The sequence below is a fragment of the Gracilinanus agilis genome, chromosome 6, assembly GCF_016433145.1.
Source record: "Gracilinanus agilis isolate LMUSP501 chromosome 6, AgileGrace, whole genome shotgun sequence".
Lineage (NCBI taxonomy): Eukaryota > Metazoa > Chordata > Mammalia > Didelphimorphia > Didelphidae > Gracilinanus > Gracilinanus agilis.
This window is the reverse complement of record NC_058135.1, coordinates 126,867,524-126,887,613: the sequence shown is the minus strand read 5'-3', so window position 1 is coordinate 126,887,613 and position 20,090 is coordinate 126,867,524. Positions and strand designations below refer to the sequence as shown.

Genomic DNA, 20,090 nt, shown 5'->3' with positions numbered 1-20,090 from the left:
TTAGCTCAAACATCGGTGCCTTTGAAACAGTCTAGGAAGACTTGAAGACAGAAAAATGCCACCATCTCGTACAACAGAATCCCAAGAACCGTCTCGAGGACACCCTTAATTTGAAGGATTGTCTAGAAAGCGATGTCAATGAATGCAAATATTCTCTGCTTTTCTAGCATCCATCCATCCACTCTCTGGCCCCATGCTGAGTATACACAGAGAAGAAAAAGGCATGTCACAGTTTTAGAATAAAGGAGACACACACACATGCACACACACACACATAAAAGTCAAGGGATTCAAGGGAAAACTTTGGAAATGGTCTCCCTAAAGTTTGTCAGCAGAAGAGTGTTTTCTGGGTCTTTGGACCTTTTCTCAATAGGCTCGTGTCTGCCGCAGTTGTGTAGTTACCCAGAAAACAGGGAAGGGGAATAATCTAAGGTTTGCTTCTCCACCAGGATGACTCGTCACCGTGTTAGAAAAATAAACGACTCCAAAATACTGTACAACCTCTGCCGGTCCCCAGCGGGAGGTCTGGGACAAGGCTCTGGCCAAATGCATTTTAAGGCACTTAAATAGGTCTATCTTTTCTTTTTCACATAAAAAAATAAAATATGCACGGAAGCAACATTCACAAACACAGGTCTTCCGAAGGTGTCATTGTACATATTGTACATATATACACGTGTACGATGCAGGGTCCCCTCGGGGTCACACTGTTGGCCTCATCAGCTTCACACCCTACGAGAGAAGCAGAAACAAGGGCTGAGTGGGACGGCAGGGAAGGAGGCCCGGAGGCCTTGGCTGGGAAGGAGCTCTGAGGGCACCTCCTGCTGCAGATGGAGGAACAGAATCTCGCCGGGCTAAGGAGACGTTTCCAAGGGCCCAAAGGCAATAAGGAGCTCTGCTGGGATCTGAACCCAGGTCCTCCAACTCTGGCTGTGGTATTTTCCCCCGCTACGACCTTAATCGAGAGACTCAGATTGGGTTGTTGGTTTTCCACAAGGGCTGAGGAAGCACGGACACAAGTCACTCTGCCTTTCTTATACTTGGTTTTTTCCTCTGTAAAATGGGGATAAGAATCCATGCACTACCTTCTCCCAGGGTGTCGTAAATCTTCAAGCACCACACAAATGAGGGCTCCTGTTATTGGGGAGGGGCAGGGGAATGAGCAATTCTAACCAAGCAACAACCCCAAATGCTGACTGGCTTCCTGCACAGCCTCTTTGGGGGCATCTGGGGGGGTAGAGTGGGTTTAAAGTGGCTGCACCAGGTGCAGAACTTGGTTTAGTGGGGGTGGCATGGGGGCAATTCTTTAAAAAAAATTCTCTCTTTCAAGTGAAATGTCATCCTTACGGAAATTCAAAAATCTGAAGTTTGAACTAACTCCTCCTGTGTGAATTCAAATGGCAAGGCTGCTGCCAGAAACAAGACACAGGCCTGGCCCTTGGGACCTCTGCAGCCACTTCTCAGCACCCCCCAGGCGCCGGGCCTTTCCTCTGACATCTCCTGGGTGCGGGGGCCCGACGCGCTTCTTACCTTCTGTCTTGACACCATCCAAGACTTGATGCTTGGCACTAAGAGGCTGCCCAGCAGGATCTGCGCCGGGTGGTAGATGAGCAAGGGCACAGAGATGAGCGACAGGTGCTCGTGGCCGGCAAACACGATCTTCAGCATGGGAATCCCTAGAGGCCAGGAAAGACAGAGACGTGGGCTCAGAGGCGAGCCGTCTGACATCGGCATGAGATTCAGTAAAAGACCTTTATAATAAAAACCAAAAACCTCAAGGATGAGCCGTGCTGTGGTTCCCCTGCCTCCTTTTCCTTTCACAGCTCTAAGCCAGGCTCCTGAGCCTATCTGTCCTCGGTGATCCGTGTAACCTTCCCCGGCGGAGCTCTAACCCGGCAGTGCGTGCCTCTAGCTTCCAATATAAAATTCTCTCTTTGGCTTTAGAGCTTTTCCTAACCTGGCCCCTTCCCGCCTTTCCTTCCTTCTCAGATCTCATTCCCTTCCCTGTGTCTCCTTACCAGGTGCCCATCTTCATGCGAGGGGCTCCTTCCCACCTCAATTTTTCAATCTGGGCTTCCACAAGAAGCCTTTCCTGGCTTCCCTTAATGCTGGTGCCTCCCTCTGGGATCATCTCTGACTTGTCTGTACATCATTATTTGCTCATTGCCTCCCCCCCTTTAGGTTGAGAAACCCCTAAGAGCAGAGACTGTTCCTGCCTTGCTTGTTGGCAGTGTGCCTACATCCAGTAGGTGTTTAGTAAAGGCTTATTGACTATTATCTGGGGAAAAAAAAGACTTGAAACTTCAGAGAGACAACCAAAGCTTTAAGTCAGAGGTTTTTCTCTTCTTTCGGCATCAGGGACCCCTTTGGCCATCTAGTAAAACCCCCAGGCCTCCTCTCAGAGGATTGCTAGGTGCATAAAACAAAATACATGAGATTACCAAGGAAAGCAACTGTACTGGGAGAGCAATCCATGGGTGAGAAGAGTAAGCAAGTTCATGCACCCCCTTTATGCCCCTCATAGCATTATCACAACTAGGATCCCCTTCATTCTAGAGGCAGATGGGGATTCTGGGTAAGACAGAAAAGAGTGTCAGCCTTTGAAGGCCTCCAGAACTCCACCGTTAATGCCTCTGAACCTCTGAAAGAAGAGCAACATTTGCCAAGGTCTCCGCCATGTTGCTTGGACTAGTCTCCCACTGGAAGGGAGAGAAGCCATTAAACTGCAGAAGGAGAATCCAGCTGTATCCTCTTATACCCGATGATAAAGAGACACAAACCATGCTACTTTTCTCAAAATTTTTTTTCTGGGAATAGATAGTTATTTTTCATAAAAACATGTTATTGATGATATACTATGTAATGGGCTTATTATGGTTATTTTAAAATGAGTTGCTAAGTAAAAAAGTATTAAGTTTAATTTCATGTATATAGTAAACATCAAAAGATACAACACAGCGATTTTTAAGAATAGAAAGAGGTCCTCAATAATTTTCAAGAATGCAAAAGGGGTCCTGAGATCAGAAATTTTGGGAACTAATGATCAAGGGCACAAAAATCCCAGATCACAAGGGACCAGGGCCATCAGAGGGATGTCCCACTGCCTTGCCAGGCAATATTCCCTCCTTACCAGACACATTTCTACAAAGACAAAGAGGGCTGCATTTAACTGAGCTAGGGTAAAAAGCCTTAAACTTCCTTTTTATTAAATGTTAGATGTCTATGAGTGTTTTATTTCATTCCAATCCCAAACCTGAATTGTTGTCTCAGACCATCTTTAGTCAGACTCACCCCCAAGTAGTTTCAGTTGGTTGCTGTGATAGTCAAGGGAGGCAAAGCAGTTTGGGAATTTTGAAGCCCTTCTCATTAGAGCAAAGTGATCTGGAATGCAGATGTGTGTAGTGATTGGCTCAGTGTAGTAACAAGGATAGTTGGGGAGTCTTAATGGAAGGATCTCTAGCACAGAATGATAACTGAAGGTGTGAGAGAGAGTCAGAGACAGAGACAGAGAGATACAGAGAGACAGAGAGAGGGAGAGAGGGAGGGGGAGACAGAGACAGAGTGGGGAGNCTGTCAGCTCTTGGAGGACAGGGGCTGAGCCTGAAATTTTTAATCTTATACCTACTCCACAATCCCCAATACCTAGAACAGTGTTCTGAATACAGTCAGCAATTGATGTTTGCTGATTGACTAATGATTGAGAAGCATATGATACTCTAGAGCAGTGGTTCCCAAACTTTTTTGGCCTACCGCCCCCTTTCCAGAAAAAATATTACTTAGCGCCCCCCTGGAAATTATGAAACTATTTAATGAACTCAGAATAGAATGTAATACAAAAAAAAGTGTGGCCATCATCTCCTCCCTGGATCGTTGCAGCACCCACCAGGGGGTGGTAGCGCCCACTTTGGGAATCACTGCTCTAGACTTATCTCCTTCATATATTGGCAGGGTAAAAGCCACCAAAACCAACACCAAGAACATGGAAGGTAGAGAATGTGATCTCTCCTTCCTGCTTCTGAGAGAGAAAATTAATTTGGTTTTAAGATGTTTGGGATGACCCAATCCAAATCAGCTCAATAATTAGGAAATGACCACTACTTTAGAAACTCTCTTAGTTGCTGGAGATAAACAGACGAAATTAAAAAAAAGAAAAGAAAATGATTCCTTTCCCCTAGAGAGTTTACAATCTACTGGGAGACACGACTTGTTAATAGATAAATAAGTACAAGATAATTTGAGGAGAGAATGCTGACAATTGGGGAAGCAGTGTGGTACACTGGGAAAAGCAATGGGATCTAGGGTCAGAGACTGTGGGTTCAGATGTCACTTTGGACCCTTACTACCTGCATTAACTTCTCTGTGGCTCAGTTCCTTCATCTTTAAAATGAGGGGTGGAGTTGGACCAGATAGCCTCTGGAGCTCTAGATCTAGGAGTCTATGAAATTGGGGATCAGGAAGCCTTTTCAAAAGAGATAGCCAGAGGGATAGTGGGAAGGAGAGGAGGTATAAGTGAATGCTTTGCTCAGAGAGATCATCAATCCTCTCTCATTTGAAGCAGATTTGGAACTGAAGGGTTTGCTGAAGTCACAAGGATGGCAGAAAGAAATGATAGACCTCAATGCCCTCTTTTGCAAAACAAGGGGGCTGGATTAGAAAACCTCCAAGGCTCTTTCTTCAGATGTCTATAAGTTCTGTGTTTAGTCTCTTCTCAGTTTTCAAAAATAATCAGTTATGGCTTTGATGACACACTATTGGGCCAGTTTTATGGATTTCTCCAGATAGTGGAATGAGAAGCCACCCTGGGAGAGAGTGAGACCTCCCCTCGGGACAAGTGCTGGTCAGGGGTCGTAGGTTTAGGGGAGGAAGGAGCCTCACAGTCATCTCATCTTACAAATAAAGAAGGGAGCCCTGTGAAGTCAAATGACAAAGAGAGCAGAGGTGGGTCCTAATGGCCTTGGAGGTTCTTCTCAAAGCCAAGAGTACACGAATCTCTTGCCATCTGTCATTAGGGTGACATGAGCAGAACATCGGTTCTACAGCCTACAGAGGACGTTCTCCTTTGTTGGCGAAATCTGTGCCAGGTACTAAAGCCATCTAAGAATGAAAACAGTTTCCCACCTCCCCATTCCACAGGGCGTCTGGATAACTTCTCGATCCCAGAGGTCTTCCGCTCTGGTCCATCCCTGAAGGGTGCCGGGGTACCAGGAGGAACCTGCCCGTGCCTTTCTCCGGGGCTGTCACCGAATGAGTGCAGGCTGCTGGTCTCCTCTTGGCCAGGGCGAGACCAGCTCCTGTTCAGGATTCGCCCTCTCAGCTCCTCAGGCCCAAGGACCCCGACTTCTTCCTGGGGGGCTCGCCCTCCACTCTTCTCCAGGCGCGTCCTCTAACTAATGAGACGTCAGTTTGCTGACACTTGTCTTCCAAGCCTGGGTTCTCCTCCCCAGTGTTTTCTCGTACCCTCCTCCTCCTCTGCAGATGGACGCTAACTTGGGCCCACTCTCTTGACCCTGAAAGCTCATCCTTCTTCTCTCCGTCCTCCCTAGCAACACCCAGAGCATGATGCCAAACAAATACAGAGGCAAAAGGCCGGATAAAAAGGGAAGGGGTAGCTGGGCAGCACAGTGGATACAGCGCCAGGCTTAGAGATGGGAGGTCTCTCAGACACTTCCTAGCTGGGTGAGCCTGGATGAGTCACCTGAGAACCCCGATCGCCTAGCCCTTGCTGCACGTCTGCCTTAACACTGACACCAAGACATAGGTACGGGCTCAAACAAAAGGGCCTGGAGGAAGTCGTCAGAGAGGAGACTCAAGAGCCCAGAGCCTTGTATGATGTGGGGACACGGCAACCAGGCCCATTCCAGTCTCGCCATTCCTCCTTTCCACAGGCAGGCCTCCCGTCTGGGCCTCCATGGGAGCTTGGCCGCCCTGGAGCTCCCCATCCATCAGGCCTCTCTCCTGCCCCGTCTGTGAGAGGGCTCTTCCGGGGTGTAGCCTTTGTGGCAGGGCCTGGGAGAAATCAGAGTCTGGGGCTCTGAAGAGCTGAGGGCCTTGTTCATCCTCACAGAACTGGAGCTGGTCTCCTCCGCTGAGCCCGTGCTTCCTCATCATCTCGCTGCCTCTCACTGAATGAAGGAGGGCATGAAGCACTGAAATAAGGGCCTGCTCCATTCCATGAGGGGTAGGGGCAGCCTGGGGAGAGTCAGGCCTGAAGTCCCGAGTTCAAATCTTGCCTCAGGTGCTGCCGCTCCCTACCCTGATGATGTCAGAGGTCAGGAGTCTCCCCCAGAAGGCAGGGGCAGGAAGAAAGCCAGTGAGGCCCTCAGGATGCAGGCCAGCTACCACCATGGCTACGTCAGACATCTGCCAAGCTGGGGGACCTTGGGAAGGCCACTTAGCTCTGTTTGCCTCACTTTCCTAAGGAGTCAAATGAGCTGCAGAAAGAAATGGCCAACAGCACCAGTGTCTTTGCCCAGAAAACCCCAAATGGGATCCTGAAGATTCAGACGCCGTGTTGGTAGAGTTGTATGATGTTCTCTGATGGCATTTGGAAGTGTGTGAGTGAAAGACAGCAAACTAAAAATGTTTTCTGACCTTTATGATCTTTCAAGCTTCTCCCAAAGAGGAATTATGCAGAAAAGATAATGTGACGCTGGCTACTTCCATGGTTGAGGGTACCCAGAATAAAAAGAAGGTAAAGAAAAGGGCCCCTCAAATCCAGGATGTGACGGTCACTGCCCCAGGGTGCACGGAGCACCCCTTCTGCACCGTCTATACTGTGAGCAGTGAAGTCGCACTAGCAGAGACTGACACCAAAAGCTGGCTCATCCCCCCCTCCCTGGCTTCAGACTGTAAGAGTTAAATTAATGTTCAATACTTAAAGTATTATTTTTATAATGTTTATTATCTGACAAAATAGAACCACAGGACTAAGTTTTCTACCTGCTCAAAATCGTCACTTCCTGTGCCTTCCTCCCACTTTACGTGTGTACCAATTACAGCTAAAGCTTTGCTTAGGACTGCCTGGTGAGCTGAGCTGAAGGATGATCAGCTGGACTTACTCTAACAGCAGTTATAGGCAATTGTAGGTAGTTATAGAGTATCTAGTTAGGTATAAGGCAATTTCTTTCTCTACCTCTTTCCTATATTTCTCTCCTTTACTGTATTCTTTTACTATCTTTATTTTAATTATACTAAATTGTTAATTGTTAAGAGCTGCTAGAAGTTTTCTTTTCTTTGACTTAAAGGGATAATATTAATTTATAACTCTACTATATTCTCATTAAAGCTTAAATTATTAAAAGCTGTTTTCTTATTTTGTCAAAACGCCTAATTTGGGGGCAGCTGGGTAGCTCAGTGGAGTGAGAGTCAGGCCTAGAGACAGGTCCTAGGTTCAAACCCGGCCTCAGCCACTTCCCAGCTGTGTGACCTTGGGCAAGTCACTTGACCCCCATTGCCCACCCTTACCACTCTTCAGCCTGTAAGAAAATACACCAAAAATTAAGGGTTAAAAAAAAAAGAAAAAGAAAAGAAAAACGCCTAATGTAACCCTTACAAAAGCAAGCTATGCAAGCCATCAAGGAGAAATACTTTCATAAACAAAGGAAAGGTCATTCAAATAACACAAGACTATCCCGCATCTGCTAGAAAAAGGAGTGAATAGAATAATGTGTTCTGAGGAGAGATGGAGTTTAGGATGTGGCCCAGAATGACTTATCCTACAAATATGAGCTTAGCCATACGAGACCAAAGATGGAAGCTCAAAAATAAAAAAGGCTGAATATTTTAAGAAGGAAAATCAGAACTGAAGAGATCATTTGCTTCTCAAACACTCCAAAAAACAGAAATTAAAGAGTGAATAAATATAGCAATAAAAAGTACAATAATAGCAAGAGTAGAAACAGAAAGGTCAGGAAGAGACTTCTTTCTAAATGTATACCAGGAGACAGGAATGATGGAGGAAATCTGGTAGAGGTAATAGAGAAGAAGTGGATGGGGGTATTTGTGGCCAGAATCTGGTGATGCTCTGCTGACAGGTGACTGCTTCTTTTGTGGGACTATATTCCAAAATGGAAGGATAAATGAAATGGGGTGGAGAAATGACATAGAGAGGAGTGAATGATGTGCTAGGGTCAAATCAAGGGCTAGTAATGAAGGGAAGGTGACTTCTAAGGTCTCAGAAAGAGAAGAACCTAGAGGGAAATGGGTGAGGAGATGGAGGTGGGGTGGTATAGGGTGAGGGAGATGGGAAGGTTGAAAAAGAAGGAAAAGGAAGCCTCACTTTGGAGGTTCCACTGACCAAACTATTCCTATATGTGAAGGAATAGGAAAACCTTACCTCAGTGGTTGAGGCTTTGGTGATTGGCACTTGCAAAACTTACTTATCCTGAGAGGGTAAAGGGAAAAATAGGGAGGGAGGGGAAGGATGGAGGAAGGAGGGGAAAGAGTAAGAGAGGGAGAGGGAGAGGGGAAGGAAGGGAAAAGAGAGAGAGAGAGAGAGAGAGAGAGAGAGAGAGAGAGAGAGAGAGAGAGAGAGAGAGAGAGAGAGAGAGAGAATGAATGAGAATATGTAGTCTCATGAAGGAGCAAGAGAGCATGAACACAGGAAGATTTCCAAGCAAAAACAGAAAAAAGGTCAACAAGAGAGGCAATAGATCAGTGGCAAGGGAGGGAACCTTCCCCCTGGGGTGGTGTCTTCTTTTGACACCTGCAATAATTGGCATTGTTCTGAGAGTGAGAAACAAAGGAAAAAGGGAATCCAGGGGGTAAGACCTAGGAGACAGGGACAGAAAGTGCCTATAGGGAAGAGCCTGGAATAGTAATGGTGAACCTATTAGAGATGGAGTGGGGGAGGGAAGAAATGCTCCCATTGGCTTGCTGGGTAGAGAGGTGGGGAAAGTGAGGACTGTTCTTGGTGAATGTAGAGAGGAGGAGGGGAGTGACCTGAACTCTCTGTTCCCCTCCAGTTTTGCTGCCCATGAGCCACCCACCTTACCTACTGTATGTTCCCATTGGGTTGCTGGAAAATGGGGGGTGGAATGTAAAAAAAATGGTATCAGGCACAGTGAAGAGGGGGAGAGGAGCAGCTCCACCACTCTGTGGAGTTCCTCTGCTTTTCTACTAATGACCTGGGGGATGAGGGGGGTGTATCCATCTTTGGCACCTGTGCCATAGGTTTGCCATCACTGGCCTAGACTGTATGCTTTAGAAGCTTTGATTGCAGAAAGAATACAGAGAGGAGACAGGACAAAAACCAGATGATTAAATGCATCACAAATCAGAGAATTAGAGTCTAGAGTAAACAAGAATAGAAGATGGATGATGAAGAGAGTAAAAGAAATCCTTTTTGGAAAGTAGTATAAAAATTTTTATTTAAAAAAACTAATGAAGAGGAGAGGAAGAGGGAATCTGAGTCTATCTGAGAAGAAAAGGAGAAGGAATATACCATATAAAAGCAAAGGTAAGGAGCTAATAAACAGAAGTCTAAAGAGAAGGGGGTAATAAAAGAATGAGGGGACCAGAGATAAAGGGAAAAGAGCCTGTGGAAACAGATTAATTAATTTTAAAATGATTAATGTAAAGTAACTGAAGGAACATAATACTGTGTTTGCAGCAGAAGAGGAAAAAGAAATTATAACTTGAAAAAAAGAAACAGATGGAGGAAAATATAAATCTAATTCATAACTTTAAATGTGAATGGATTAAACAATCTAATAAAACAAAAAAGTGACAGATTGGATGAGAAAACAAAACCCTACAATCTGTTGCTTACAAGAAACACATTTTAAAAACAAAGACATACACAAAATAAAACTGAGAGAATGGGGAAAAAATTAACTATGCATCAAGTGATTTCACAAAATCAGGAATTGACATCATGCTATCAGATAAAGTAAAAACAAACATTCAAAAAATAAAGAGAAAAGCAAGGAAACTATATTATATTGAAAAGAAGCATAGATAGCAAACCAATAGTAGTAACAGACTCATACACTCTACCACGTGCCTTAGCATCCAAATTCATAAAGTAAATATCATCTGGGCTACAAGAAGACACAGACAGTAAGACAATATTTAACAGGAGATGTCAATATCCTTTTTCGGTCTTGGATAAGTGTTACAGAAGCTTAAACAAAAGGGAAAATACAGAACTGAACAAATGTTTGGAGAATCTAGAGTTAAAAGATCTATGATGTCTTCTAAATGGGACAGCAGAACATACATATTTTTGTTACCATATGAAATTTTTAAAAAATTGACCATGTACTAGGGTGCAGAGATATGGCAAACAAATGTAAAAAGGCAGAAAAGTTAATATATCCTTTATAGGCCACAATATAAGAAAAGAAACTAGTTCAAGGGCCACTAACATAGGATACAGTCTCAAATGGTGATCTAACAATGAAATTTTAAATAATGAGTGGGTCAGAGAACAATTTATAGAAACAATGTAAGACAAAATGGCAATGATGAAACAATATAACAATATTCCTGGGATGCAGCTAAAGCAGTCCTGAGTAGGGGGGAAATCATATCCTTATAATTATACATTAACAAAAAGGATTAAGGAACAGACTCTACATTTAAGAAATTAAAAACTCAATCAAACAAACCTAAATTAAGAACAAAAGAAGAAATACTAAAAATATGAGGGAAAATAGATAAATTAGAAACAAGAAAACCCATAGGAATAATAAAGAAAACTAAAAATTGATTCTTTGAAAAGACTAGCAAAATTGACAAATCCTTAGATAATCCAATAAAAGAAAAGCAAGAAAATCAAATCAAAATCAATGAGCAAAGTGAAATCACAGCAAAACCAGAAGAAATAAAAAGAATAATTAGACCATATTATGCAGTTATCTACAAAAAATTGAGAACTCCTCCCCCCAAATAGATGAATACTTTCAAAAACATAAAATACCTAAACTATTGGAAAACCAGAATGAGATCTCAAAAAACCTGATCTCAGTAGGGAAATCTAAATGTAAAGAAACTACCAAAGGAAAAAAGTTTTTGATTTGATGGATTCACAAGAAGAATTCTCTATACTTTTAGTTTGAAGTTAGTACCAATACTTTACAATTATTCTAAAAAACAGAGGGGGAAAAAAGAACCCTACAGAATCCTATGATGAGAAAATATAATCCTAATGCCTAACTTAGAGAGAGATGAAACATCAAACAAGTGAACGGGGGCTGGAATGTTGATAAGGTTAAGTCTTAGGACTGGGATTTGGAAAGGGATATCTTGCTAGTAAGGGTAAGAAATTCGAGGACAGAAGATAAAAGTATTAAAGCGTAAGGCATGATATGGAGGGTATATATGCAGAAAATACAATCCTTGCCCTTAAAGAGTTTATCGGTGTCTTTATGTTCTGTTACATCTCTCCAAAAACTACTATTGTGCCTTTACTTTAGTTAATTGAACAAAAAATGAGAGTAACGGAACTTATTAAGAATAAGTTTCTTTCTTTCTTTCTTTTTTTTAAAGAAAGCTTAAATAAGGGGCACTTTTCATCTCACTATCAGTGCCGCAAAATAAATGAACAAAATTAATTTTAATGCTGCCAGGTACTGATTCTGTGTCACCGGGACTGACGGGATCCAAGAAGACTTTATGAGACGACATCTGACTTTATGAAAGTGAACACTAGGCCTGCATTTACAATTTTACTGGGACTTTAAGCTGTCATGCTGAAAAATGTTTATGAAACATTAATCAAAAAATGCCTCTTTAATACAAGGCATTGTCTGAAAGATGTTAGAAGACACACATCGTAAATGGATTCTTTTTCTGACTAAAGTAATTTCTACCCAGAGCATATCCCCATTGCTATCCAAGTACACAGTGTGTAGAGATAAAGAGCACTTTGCCGGCACGTTATTACCTGATCCAAACACTAGGGAAATCACTAATGTACAGCGTGCCATATTTCCATGTCACACATGACACATTTGTCTAAAATTATCCAACAGGCTTTGACACAGCAGCATATTCCATAAGCAAAGCTTTCAACTGACATCTGCCAAGAAGGAACTTGAAGTGTGAGCTTTCTTCTTCTAACAAGCAAGTAAGAGTTTTCTTTTATCCTATACCCATGATGGAAAGGATAAAACAATAAGTACTGCAACTAGGTTTTTTCCCCCTATTTTAATATGTTTATTTTATGTTCCTTGAATTCAAAAGCTCCCATCATAGCTGTGCTTCAAATCTCTTTGCTTACAATTTGCTAATGGTTGGCTGGGTGGTAGAGGGAAGTTGCTGTTTCTTTACAAACTTGGCCTGGGCTTTGATTTCCAACTGGCTTCGTGCTGGACCTGAAGTCAGGAGACTTGAATACAGATCTTGCCTTCATTCTTACTGGCTGTGTGGCCCTGTGCAGGGCAATTAACCTCTTATGCCTCCATGTCGTCACTAAAATAAAGTCCACTGGACCTGGAGGCCTTGAAGGTCTTTATGACTATATGGTTCTGTGATTCCTGGTACTAGGCCCACCGTAACGGTGCATGACTGATTTCTCCATGGTGGGACTGCCACAGATGTGGCCCCTGCTTACTTAGGCCCTGGAGACCCCCAGTGCTGCAGCGGCCACCAGCCTGGCTACTTTTCATTCTTTCTCCTTTCCATTTACTTTCTCTCTTCTCTTTTGGGGGGCTCTAATAGACGGTTATTTAGTGATTTGGGGCTCTTTGATATTCTTCCACTCTTGAAATGCTTTGTGAATTCTGGTGGCACTTCTTCTAAGGGAAATCCCAGTCTTGGCCACTGAGGCAGGCCATCTGCCCTCCTCTTCCCATCCCCATACACATAATGTGAACAAGGTATATTCAATGACTCCATTTTTTCAACCTTTGATTCCTCTGGTCACTTTTCCATAAAAAGAGTATGTCTCCTTAGGGCTCTGACAGATACAAGTGAGGAAGGCAAAGAAGTTAAAGAGGATGTGCCTCTATTTAGTCCTTAGGCTCCACTGCTGGACCTGTGAGCAAAGCATGGCTGAGTCCGGGGGAGTGAGGCTCACCTGGAAGGATGCCTGTTTTAGCCAAGATTATGAGGCTGAAAAGGCAGTTTAGGGGAAGGCAAAGAAGAAAAGTAACCCTTTGTAAAGTTTGTGTTTTTTTTTTTTAACCCTTACCTTTTGTCTTAGAATCAATTCTGCATTTTGGTTCTAAGGCAGAAGAGTGGTAAGGGCTAGGCAATGGGGGTTAAGTGACATGCCCAGGGTCACACAGCTGGGAAGTGTCTGAGGCCAGATTTGAATCTAGGGCCTCCTGTCTTTAGGCTTGGCTCTCAATCTGCTGAGCCACTCAGCTGCCCTGAAAGTTTGTATTTTTAAAGTAAAGTTTAGTTTGTTTAAAAAGTTAAGTTTTAGTTTCTTTGGTTTGATGAAAAAAATCATGTCCTCGAGTAATCAATAAGTCTTCTCCTTCCATTAAAAAAAACACAAGGGGTAGCTGGATAGCTTAGTGGATTGAGAGTCAGGCCCAGAGACAGGAGGTCCTAGGTTCAAATCCGGCCTCAGACATTTCCCAGCTGTGTGACCCTGGGCAAGTCACTTGACCCCCATTGCCCACCCTTACCACTCTTCCACCAAGGAGCCAATACACTGAAGTTAAGGGTTAAAAAAAAATTAAAAAAAAAACAACACAAAAATTCACCCTAGTGCAAATATCAATAATATGGAAATAGGTCTTGATCAATGACACATGTAAAACCCAGCAGAATTGAGCATTGGTTATGGGAGGGGGTTGGAAGGAAGGGAGAGAAAGGACATGAATCATGTGACCATGGAAAATGTTTCTTAATTAATCAATAAAAAATATTTATTAAAAAAAAACACTTCCATATCCCAATGAAATACACTGCTTATACCTACATTAATGTGTGTTGGTTTCCATAGACACACATTCTATTTTTAATCTTGTTTTGGGGTGGTTCACTTAGGAACATATTGTCACAGGACTTTTGTGGGCCCCTAGTACTTGCCTCCAGCAGCATCACAGAGATACAAGCCCTGTGAATATAGAAAAGACTGTAGAAATGTCCTGAGGGAATGAATTTGTTTACCACACTATGCCCACAGCATGTATGAGAATCTGGGGTGAGCCTGGCTCCAAAGTCAGAAATACAGGCTACGGTCAAAGCCACCCAGCACGCTAGTCAAACTGTGTGTGACTGAACTATAATACTCTTTTACCTGTTTTTCCTTTCTCTAGACTCTCTCATTCCATCTAACCCATATAATATTGCAGAACTAAAGTAAACACCATATAAAGCACTTTAATCCTGTCACTCCCCTGCTCAGGAACTCAAAGTGGCTCCCTCTTGTCTGTCACATCAAATGAAAACTCCTCTTGCCTGTCATCCTCTGGCTCCATTCTCTCTAACTTAATAAGCCCTTACGTGTACGTACGTGTTACCTGACAGTTTACAAGGTGCTTTCACACATATTCTATTATCTCAATTTATCTCCATTTCTACACCCAACAAGGCTCTCTGGACTAGTTTAAGCCAAACCTGCCTCCACGATGCCCCCATCCACACCGCCTCCCTCTTGCCATTTGGGATGCCCTCTGTCCTGTCAGTCCAAATTCATCTTGGGCTTTGGGCCCCTTCTGGGTCTCTCTTCTGCCACATAATGATGGTACTGCCATCCCCACGCTAGCCCAGAGCCCTCCTCTGCATACCCCAGGCTTCTCTGTCCACACCGTGAGCTCCCTGCTGTGTGCATCTACTGTCCTAGCCCCTGGGGGGCTGGCCACGGATGAGGCATGCCAGGAAAGCCCCTGGGAGAGGGACAAGCTCTGTGGTGGGGGACCCGGGCCCTGGCTCCTGAGGAGCTTCCAGACTGCAGAAGCTTGGCAGGACAAGCCAGGATTTCAGGGCTATTGAAGCTCTCAGGACTGCTAGGTTGGGCTCCTGCAGCGGGTGCTGAGCCAGCTGGGTGGCCCTGGACAGATCACATCATATCTCTGGGCCTCGGACTCCCCCTCTGGCTGGGCGTTCGTGTTTCTGAGAGTCACTCGTGGCCGTCCTGCCATGATTCTCCTACCGGAAATGTTTCAGATCCGGCGAAGGGGATCCATGTTGGAAGTGATGGCTGTTATGTTCCTGGGGGCAATCCATATGCTGGAACCAGAGTTTGTGAAACCATTGCAAAGGCTGCACAATCTGATGTCGATTATTCATGGGAAAATACAGAAGTTGGTTTGTATTCTCTGAAGTCCAATGTTTAGTTTGCTTCTCAATTGGGCTGAATGCTCAGCTGATTGCGGTGACACTGAACACCATCTTGTTTCCTCTGATTTTCCATTTGGAAGGTAGTAGTGTGGCCTCATGGAGAGAGTGCTGGACTTGGTATCAGGAGGATCTGGGTGCAAGTCTCACCTCTGATGCCTGAGAGCTGTGGGACTCCAGGCAAGGAAGGTCCTTAACTGAGCAGTGCCTTGTAGTGGAAACACTTCCCCATCCTACTGTGGGCCCCATCTCTGGAATACAAGGCAGAAGAGTATAGGAAGTATTTGGTCCCTAGCTGAGCCTGGGCTTGGAAACCCCAGAGACACAATTAGAAAAACCTCCATTTAGTGTATGAGGCAGTGAGGTGGTGACCCCGGGCATGTCACTTTGCCCTCTTTGCCTCAGTTTCCTCATTTGTCAAATGAGCAGAAGGAAATGGCACACCACTCCAGTAACTTTGCCAAGAAAATCCTAAATGGGGTCACGAAGAGTCAGTCAGCCATGAGTAAAACAATTGAACAATAACAAATCTAGAGTGTAAGGAAGCAGTAAGAGAGCTAGCAAGCATCTCCTCATCCTCATCCTCGATGGTCTCCCGAGAGCCTTTAATAAACTCTTCCAGGACATACGCATTTTGTGGGCGGGCAGCATGCATTTACCACACAACTGTCCTTCTAGAGAGAATTCCCTACTCAAAGGGTGGAGAATAGATGGGAGACACTGATCGCCTTTCCAGCGGACTCTGGATTTGCCTCAGGAAGCTTCTAGGACTTCCCTGCTGAATGCTCAGAGTCTGTGCTGGTAAAGGAGTCACTCCTCCCACCCCCAGGAAGTCCCCCATGCTAACATCACCAGAGGAGGGAAGAGGATGCATACAGAATCCTATAGATTGGAGATCATCTAATCTGGTCTCCGCCTGCCCCATATCACAGAGGAGGAAGGGGAGAGTCAGAGGGGAAGCAAGATGCAGTCAGAAGGAGGGGGGTGTATGATAATAATAACTGACATTTACACAGCGCTTTCAAGTTTACAAACTGTTTTCCTTACATTATCCTGAGACCCTCAGGGCTGGTACTACAGGTATTTTATTCAGTCATGTGTGACTCTTTGTGACCTCCTCTGGGATTTTCTTGGCAAAGATACCAGAGAGAAGTTTGCCATTTCCTTCTCTAGCTCATTTGACAGATGAGGAAACTGAGGCATAGAGAGGGAAGTGACTTGCCCAGGGTCACCCAGCTAGTAAATGTCTGAGGCCAGATTTAAACTCAAGAGGAGGTTTCCTGACTCTAGGCCTGGTGCTCTCTCCACTGGGCCATGTGGCTGGTGTATTAGAGATTTTACTGATTTGCACATGGTTAGTGTCAGAGGTGGACCACAAATCCAGGTTCTACATTTATATACACATATGCACATAGCCTCTGACACATACAAGCTGCACAACCCTAGGCAAGTCCCTTAGCTTCCCTGTGCTAGTAAGTGACAACTTGAGCTTATCTGCACCAGCAAAGAGAATGTCCTACAGCAATGAAATGATAAATCTGGATATACCCACAAATGCCCACAAGCATCTCTCGGACTCTCTAGAGTCAAGGCTCTCCCTGGTTGGTTCTTCGGTATCTACCGTGGTTGATCACAGCATAAAAATGGAAGGGGAGATGCTTCTGAATGGCTAAATAAAAAGCCAAAACACAAAGAGCGGCTAACTGGTTTCCTGCCAAGCATACCTTGCCAGACCTGGCACAAAATAGGATGACCCTGCCCTAGCTTAACTGGGACAAACAGTGAAATGTGAGCTGTGAACCTCTGTTGCCCTAATAATGCCAACTGGCTTGGGAAGCTTTGCAAATGACCTCTCGCTGATCCACTGAGTCACAACAATACTGGATGCATGGATTCTCTTCCTAGGTTGGAAGACGCCTATTAAGTGATGCCAAGGGGGCAGCACCAGAACCGTGATGGACATACTGAAAACCTGTTATTTCACTAAACTAGTGACCATTTCACTGGGTTTTGACATCATAGCAATCATCGTAGATGGTAATTTGAAGCTGACTTCCTCGTGGCCAAGACTGTCTCACCCAGAGGGGCCAGCAACAACTCAACCACTTCAATGTGTTACCAAGAACATTCTTGAAAGTGGAGATTTATTGAAGTTTTTTTTAAAAAAATGTCCTACTGCCTAGTTTTATATAAATTAATAAATGCTTTCTCTGAGAAGCCATTCCTTAATCTTAGCATCTTTCCTCTATGATGCTCTAATTTATCCTCCATCTATCTTACATGTTGTCTCCTCCTCAAGAATGTGAACTCAAGTGTAGGAACTGTTTTTGTACATATTAGGCACTTTGTAAATGTTTGTTAAGTTGACTCATTGAATAAATAAATGACTACACCAAAATAACTTAACAAAATCAGAAAAAAAGGAAGAAATGGATCTGGAGGGGACATGGAAACAAACAGCATATCTTTGCTAAAGTTAATTAACAGGGGGAGCTAATTGGCTCAGTAGATTGAGAGCTGGGTTCAAATGTGACCTCAGATATTTTCTAGCTGTGTGACCCTGGGCAAGTCATTTAACTCTCATTGCCTAGCTCAGTTAATATACACTTGGAACAAACGGAAAGTATTTGTGCTTATGGTCCCATGTAGGATCTCTGTTTATTTAAAGGCTTTTATTAATGACTAAATTGAGAATAAAAATTACAAATTAAAAAAACAAACTTTAGTTATCTATTAATGATTTTCCATTCTGCCTCAGTACTCACTCTAACTCAACCCTTTTAAAAAATACCTATAACCAACTTGAATGATTTTGAAGCAGTGACTTTTGGGTGGGAGCTACTCTGAGAAACAGGTTAGCTATGCTAAATGGATGTGCTTATGTAAGCCATCCTGAAAGACATATACTTGCTTCATGTTTCCAAATCCTGGATTCAACAATACTCTTTCTCCCAAAGGGAGAATGTGGCCCAGAAGAGCTCTCTAAAAACCTTTCAGATATAAGATTACAAACTAGATGCCACAGGTCATTAAAAATAGGAAGGAGGAACTGTCCCCCTAATGACCCAGGTCAGGTAAAAAAAAGAGAGGAAGTAGCAGTGATCTTTTCAGTCTTTTAGCAAACACAAATTTCAGAGACTTCCTTTGATATGAACTCTAAATGCCTTGTTTGAAGTTTATGGTAAAGAAGGCTATTCTTGGGGATTTATTCACATATTTTTTTTCAGACTGACTTAATTTTTAATTTTTAGAAAAATTTTCCATGGTTACATAATTCATGTTTTTACTTTACCCTTCCCCCCTCAACTCCCCCCCCCCCACTCCCCGTAGCTAACTCGCATTTCCACTGGTTTTAACATGTGTGGTCAGTCAAGACTTATTTACATATTATTGATAGTTACATTGGTGTGGTCCTTTTGGGTCTACATTCCAAATCATGTCCTCATCAACCCAAGTGTTCAAGTAGTTGTTTTTCTTCTTTGTTTCCTCTCCTGTAGTTCTTCCTCTGAATGTGGGTAGCATTCTTTTCCCTAAATCCCTCAGAATTGTTTTGGGTCATTGCATTGCTGCTAGTACAGAAGTCCATTACATTCTATTTTACCACAGTGTATCGGTCTCTGTGTACAATGTTCTTCTGGCTCTGCTCCTTTCACTTTGCATCAATTCCTGGAGGTCTTTCCAGTTCACATGGAATTCCTCCAGTTTATTATTCCTTTGAGCACAATAGTATTCCATCACCAGCATATACCACAATTTGTTTAGCCATTCCCCAATTGAAGGGCATACCCTTGCTTTCCAGTTTTTTGCCACCACAAAGAGCGCAGCTATAAATATTTCTGTACAGAGTCTGTTTATCTATGATCTCTTTGGGGTACAAACCCAGCAATGGTATGGATGGATCAAAGGGCAGGCATTCTTTTATTGCTCTGTGGACATAGTTCCAAATTGCCATCCAGCAATGCATTAATGTCCGAATTTTGCCACATCCCCTCCAACATTCATTACTCTACCCTGCTGTCATTTTCGCCAATCGGCTAGGTGTGAGGTGGTACCTCAGAGTTGTTTTCATTTGCATTTCTCTAGTTATTAGAGATTTAGAACACTTTCTCATGTGCTTATTGATACTTTTGATTTCTTTATCTGAAAATTGCCTATTCATGCCCCTTGCCCATTTATCAATTGGGGAATGGCTTGATTTTTTATACAATTGATTTAGCTCCTTGTATATCTGAGTAATTAGACCTCTGTCGGAATTTTTTTTATAAAAGATTTTTTCCCAGTTTGTTGTTTCCCTTCTGATCTTGGTTGCATTGTTTTTGTTTGTACAAAAACTCTTTAATTTGATATAATCAAAATTATTTATTTTACATTTTGTAATTTTTTCCTAACTCTTGCTTGGTTTTAAAATCTTTCCTTTCCCAGAGATCTGACAAGTATACTATTCTGTGTTCACCTAATTTACTTACATTTTCCTTCTTTATATTCAAGTCTTTCACATTCCTACTGAAAACACTAGAAAATATAGGAATAGAAGGTCCTTTCCTAAAAATAATAAACAGTATATATCTTAAACCATCAACAAGCTTCATATGCAATGGGGATAAATTAGAATTTTCCTTTCCAATAAGATCAGGTGTGAAACAAGGATGCTCATTATCACCTCTATTATTTAACATTGTACTAGAAACACTAGCAGTAGCGATTAGAGAAAAAAAAGAAATTGAAGGTATTAAAACAGTCAATGAGGTGACTAAGCTGTCTCGTTTTGCAGATGATATGATGGTCTACTTAAAAAAATCCTAGAGAATCAACTAAAAAGCTAGTAGAAATAATCAACAACTTTAGCAAAGTTG

At 43.1% G+C, this 20,090-nt stretch overlaps 1 protein-coding gene across 4 annotated transcripts in view; it reads right to left on the bottom strand.

Annotated features, from left to right (window-relative positions):
- Window positions 1-385: 385 nt before the first annotated feature.
- The window catches only part of SLC10A7 (solute carrier family 10 member 7), a 323,901-nt gene continuing 304,196 nt past the window's right edge, over window positions 386-20,090 (bottom strand). For all 4 annotated transcript variants that reach the window (XM_044681402.1, XM_044681405.1, XM_044681404.1 and 1 more), the window contains 2 exons: window positions 1,531-1,676; window positions 386-732 (listed from right to left, as the gene is read on the bottom strand). In XM_044681402.1, the coding sequence (XP_044537337.1) occupies window positions 703-732; window positions 1,531-1,676 (176 nt within the window). In that variant the 3' untranslated portion in view covers window positions 386-702. The remainder of the gene's footprint in view (window positions 733-1,530; window positions 1,677-20,090) is intronic.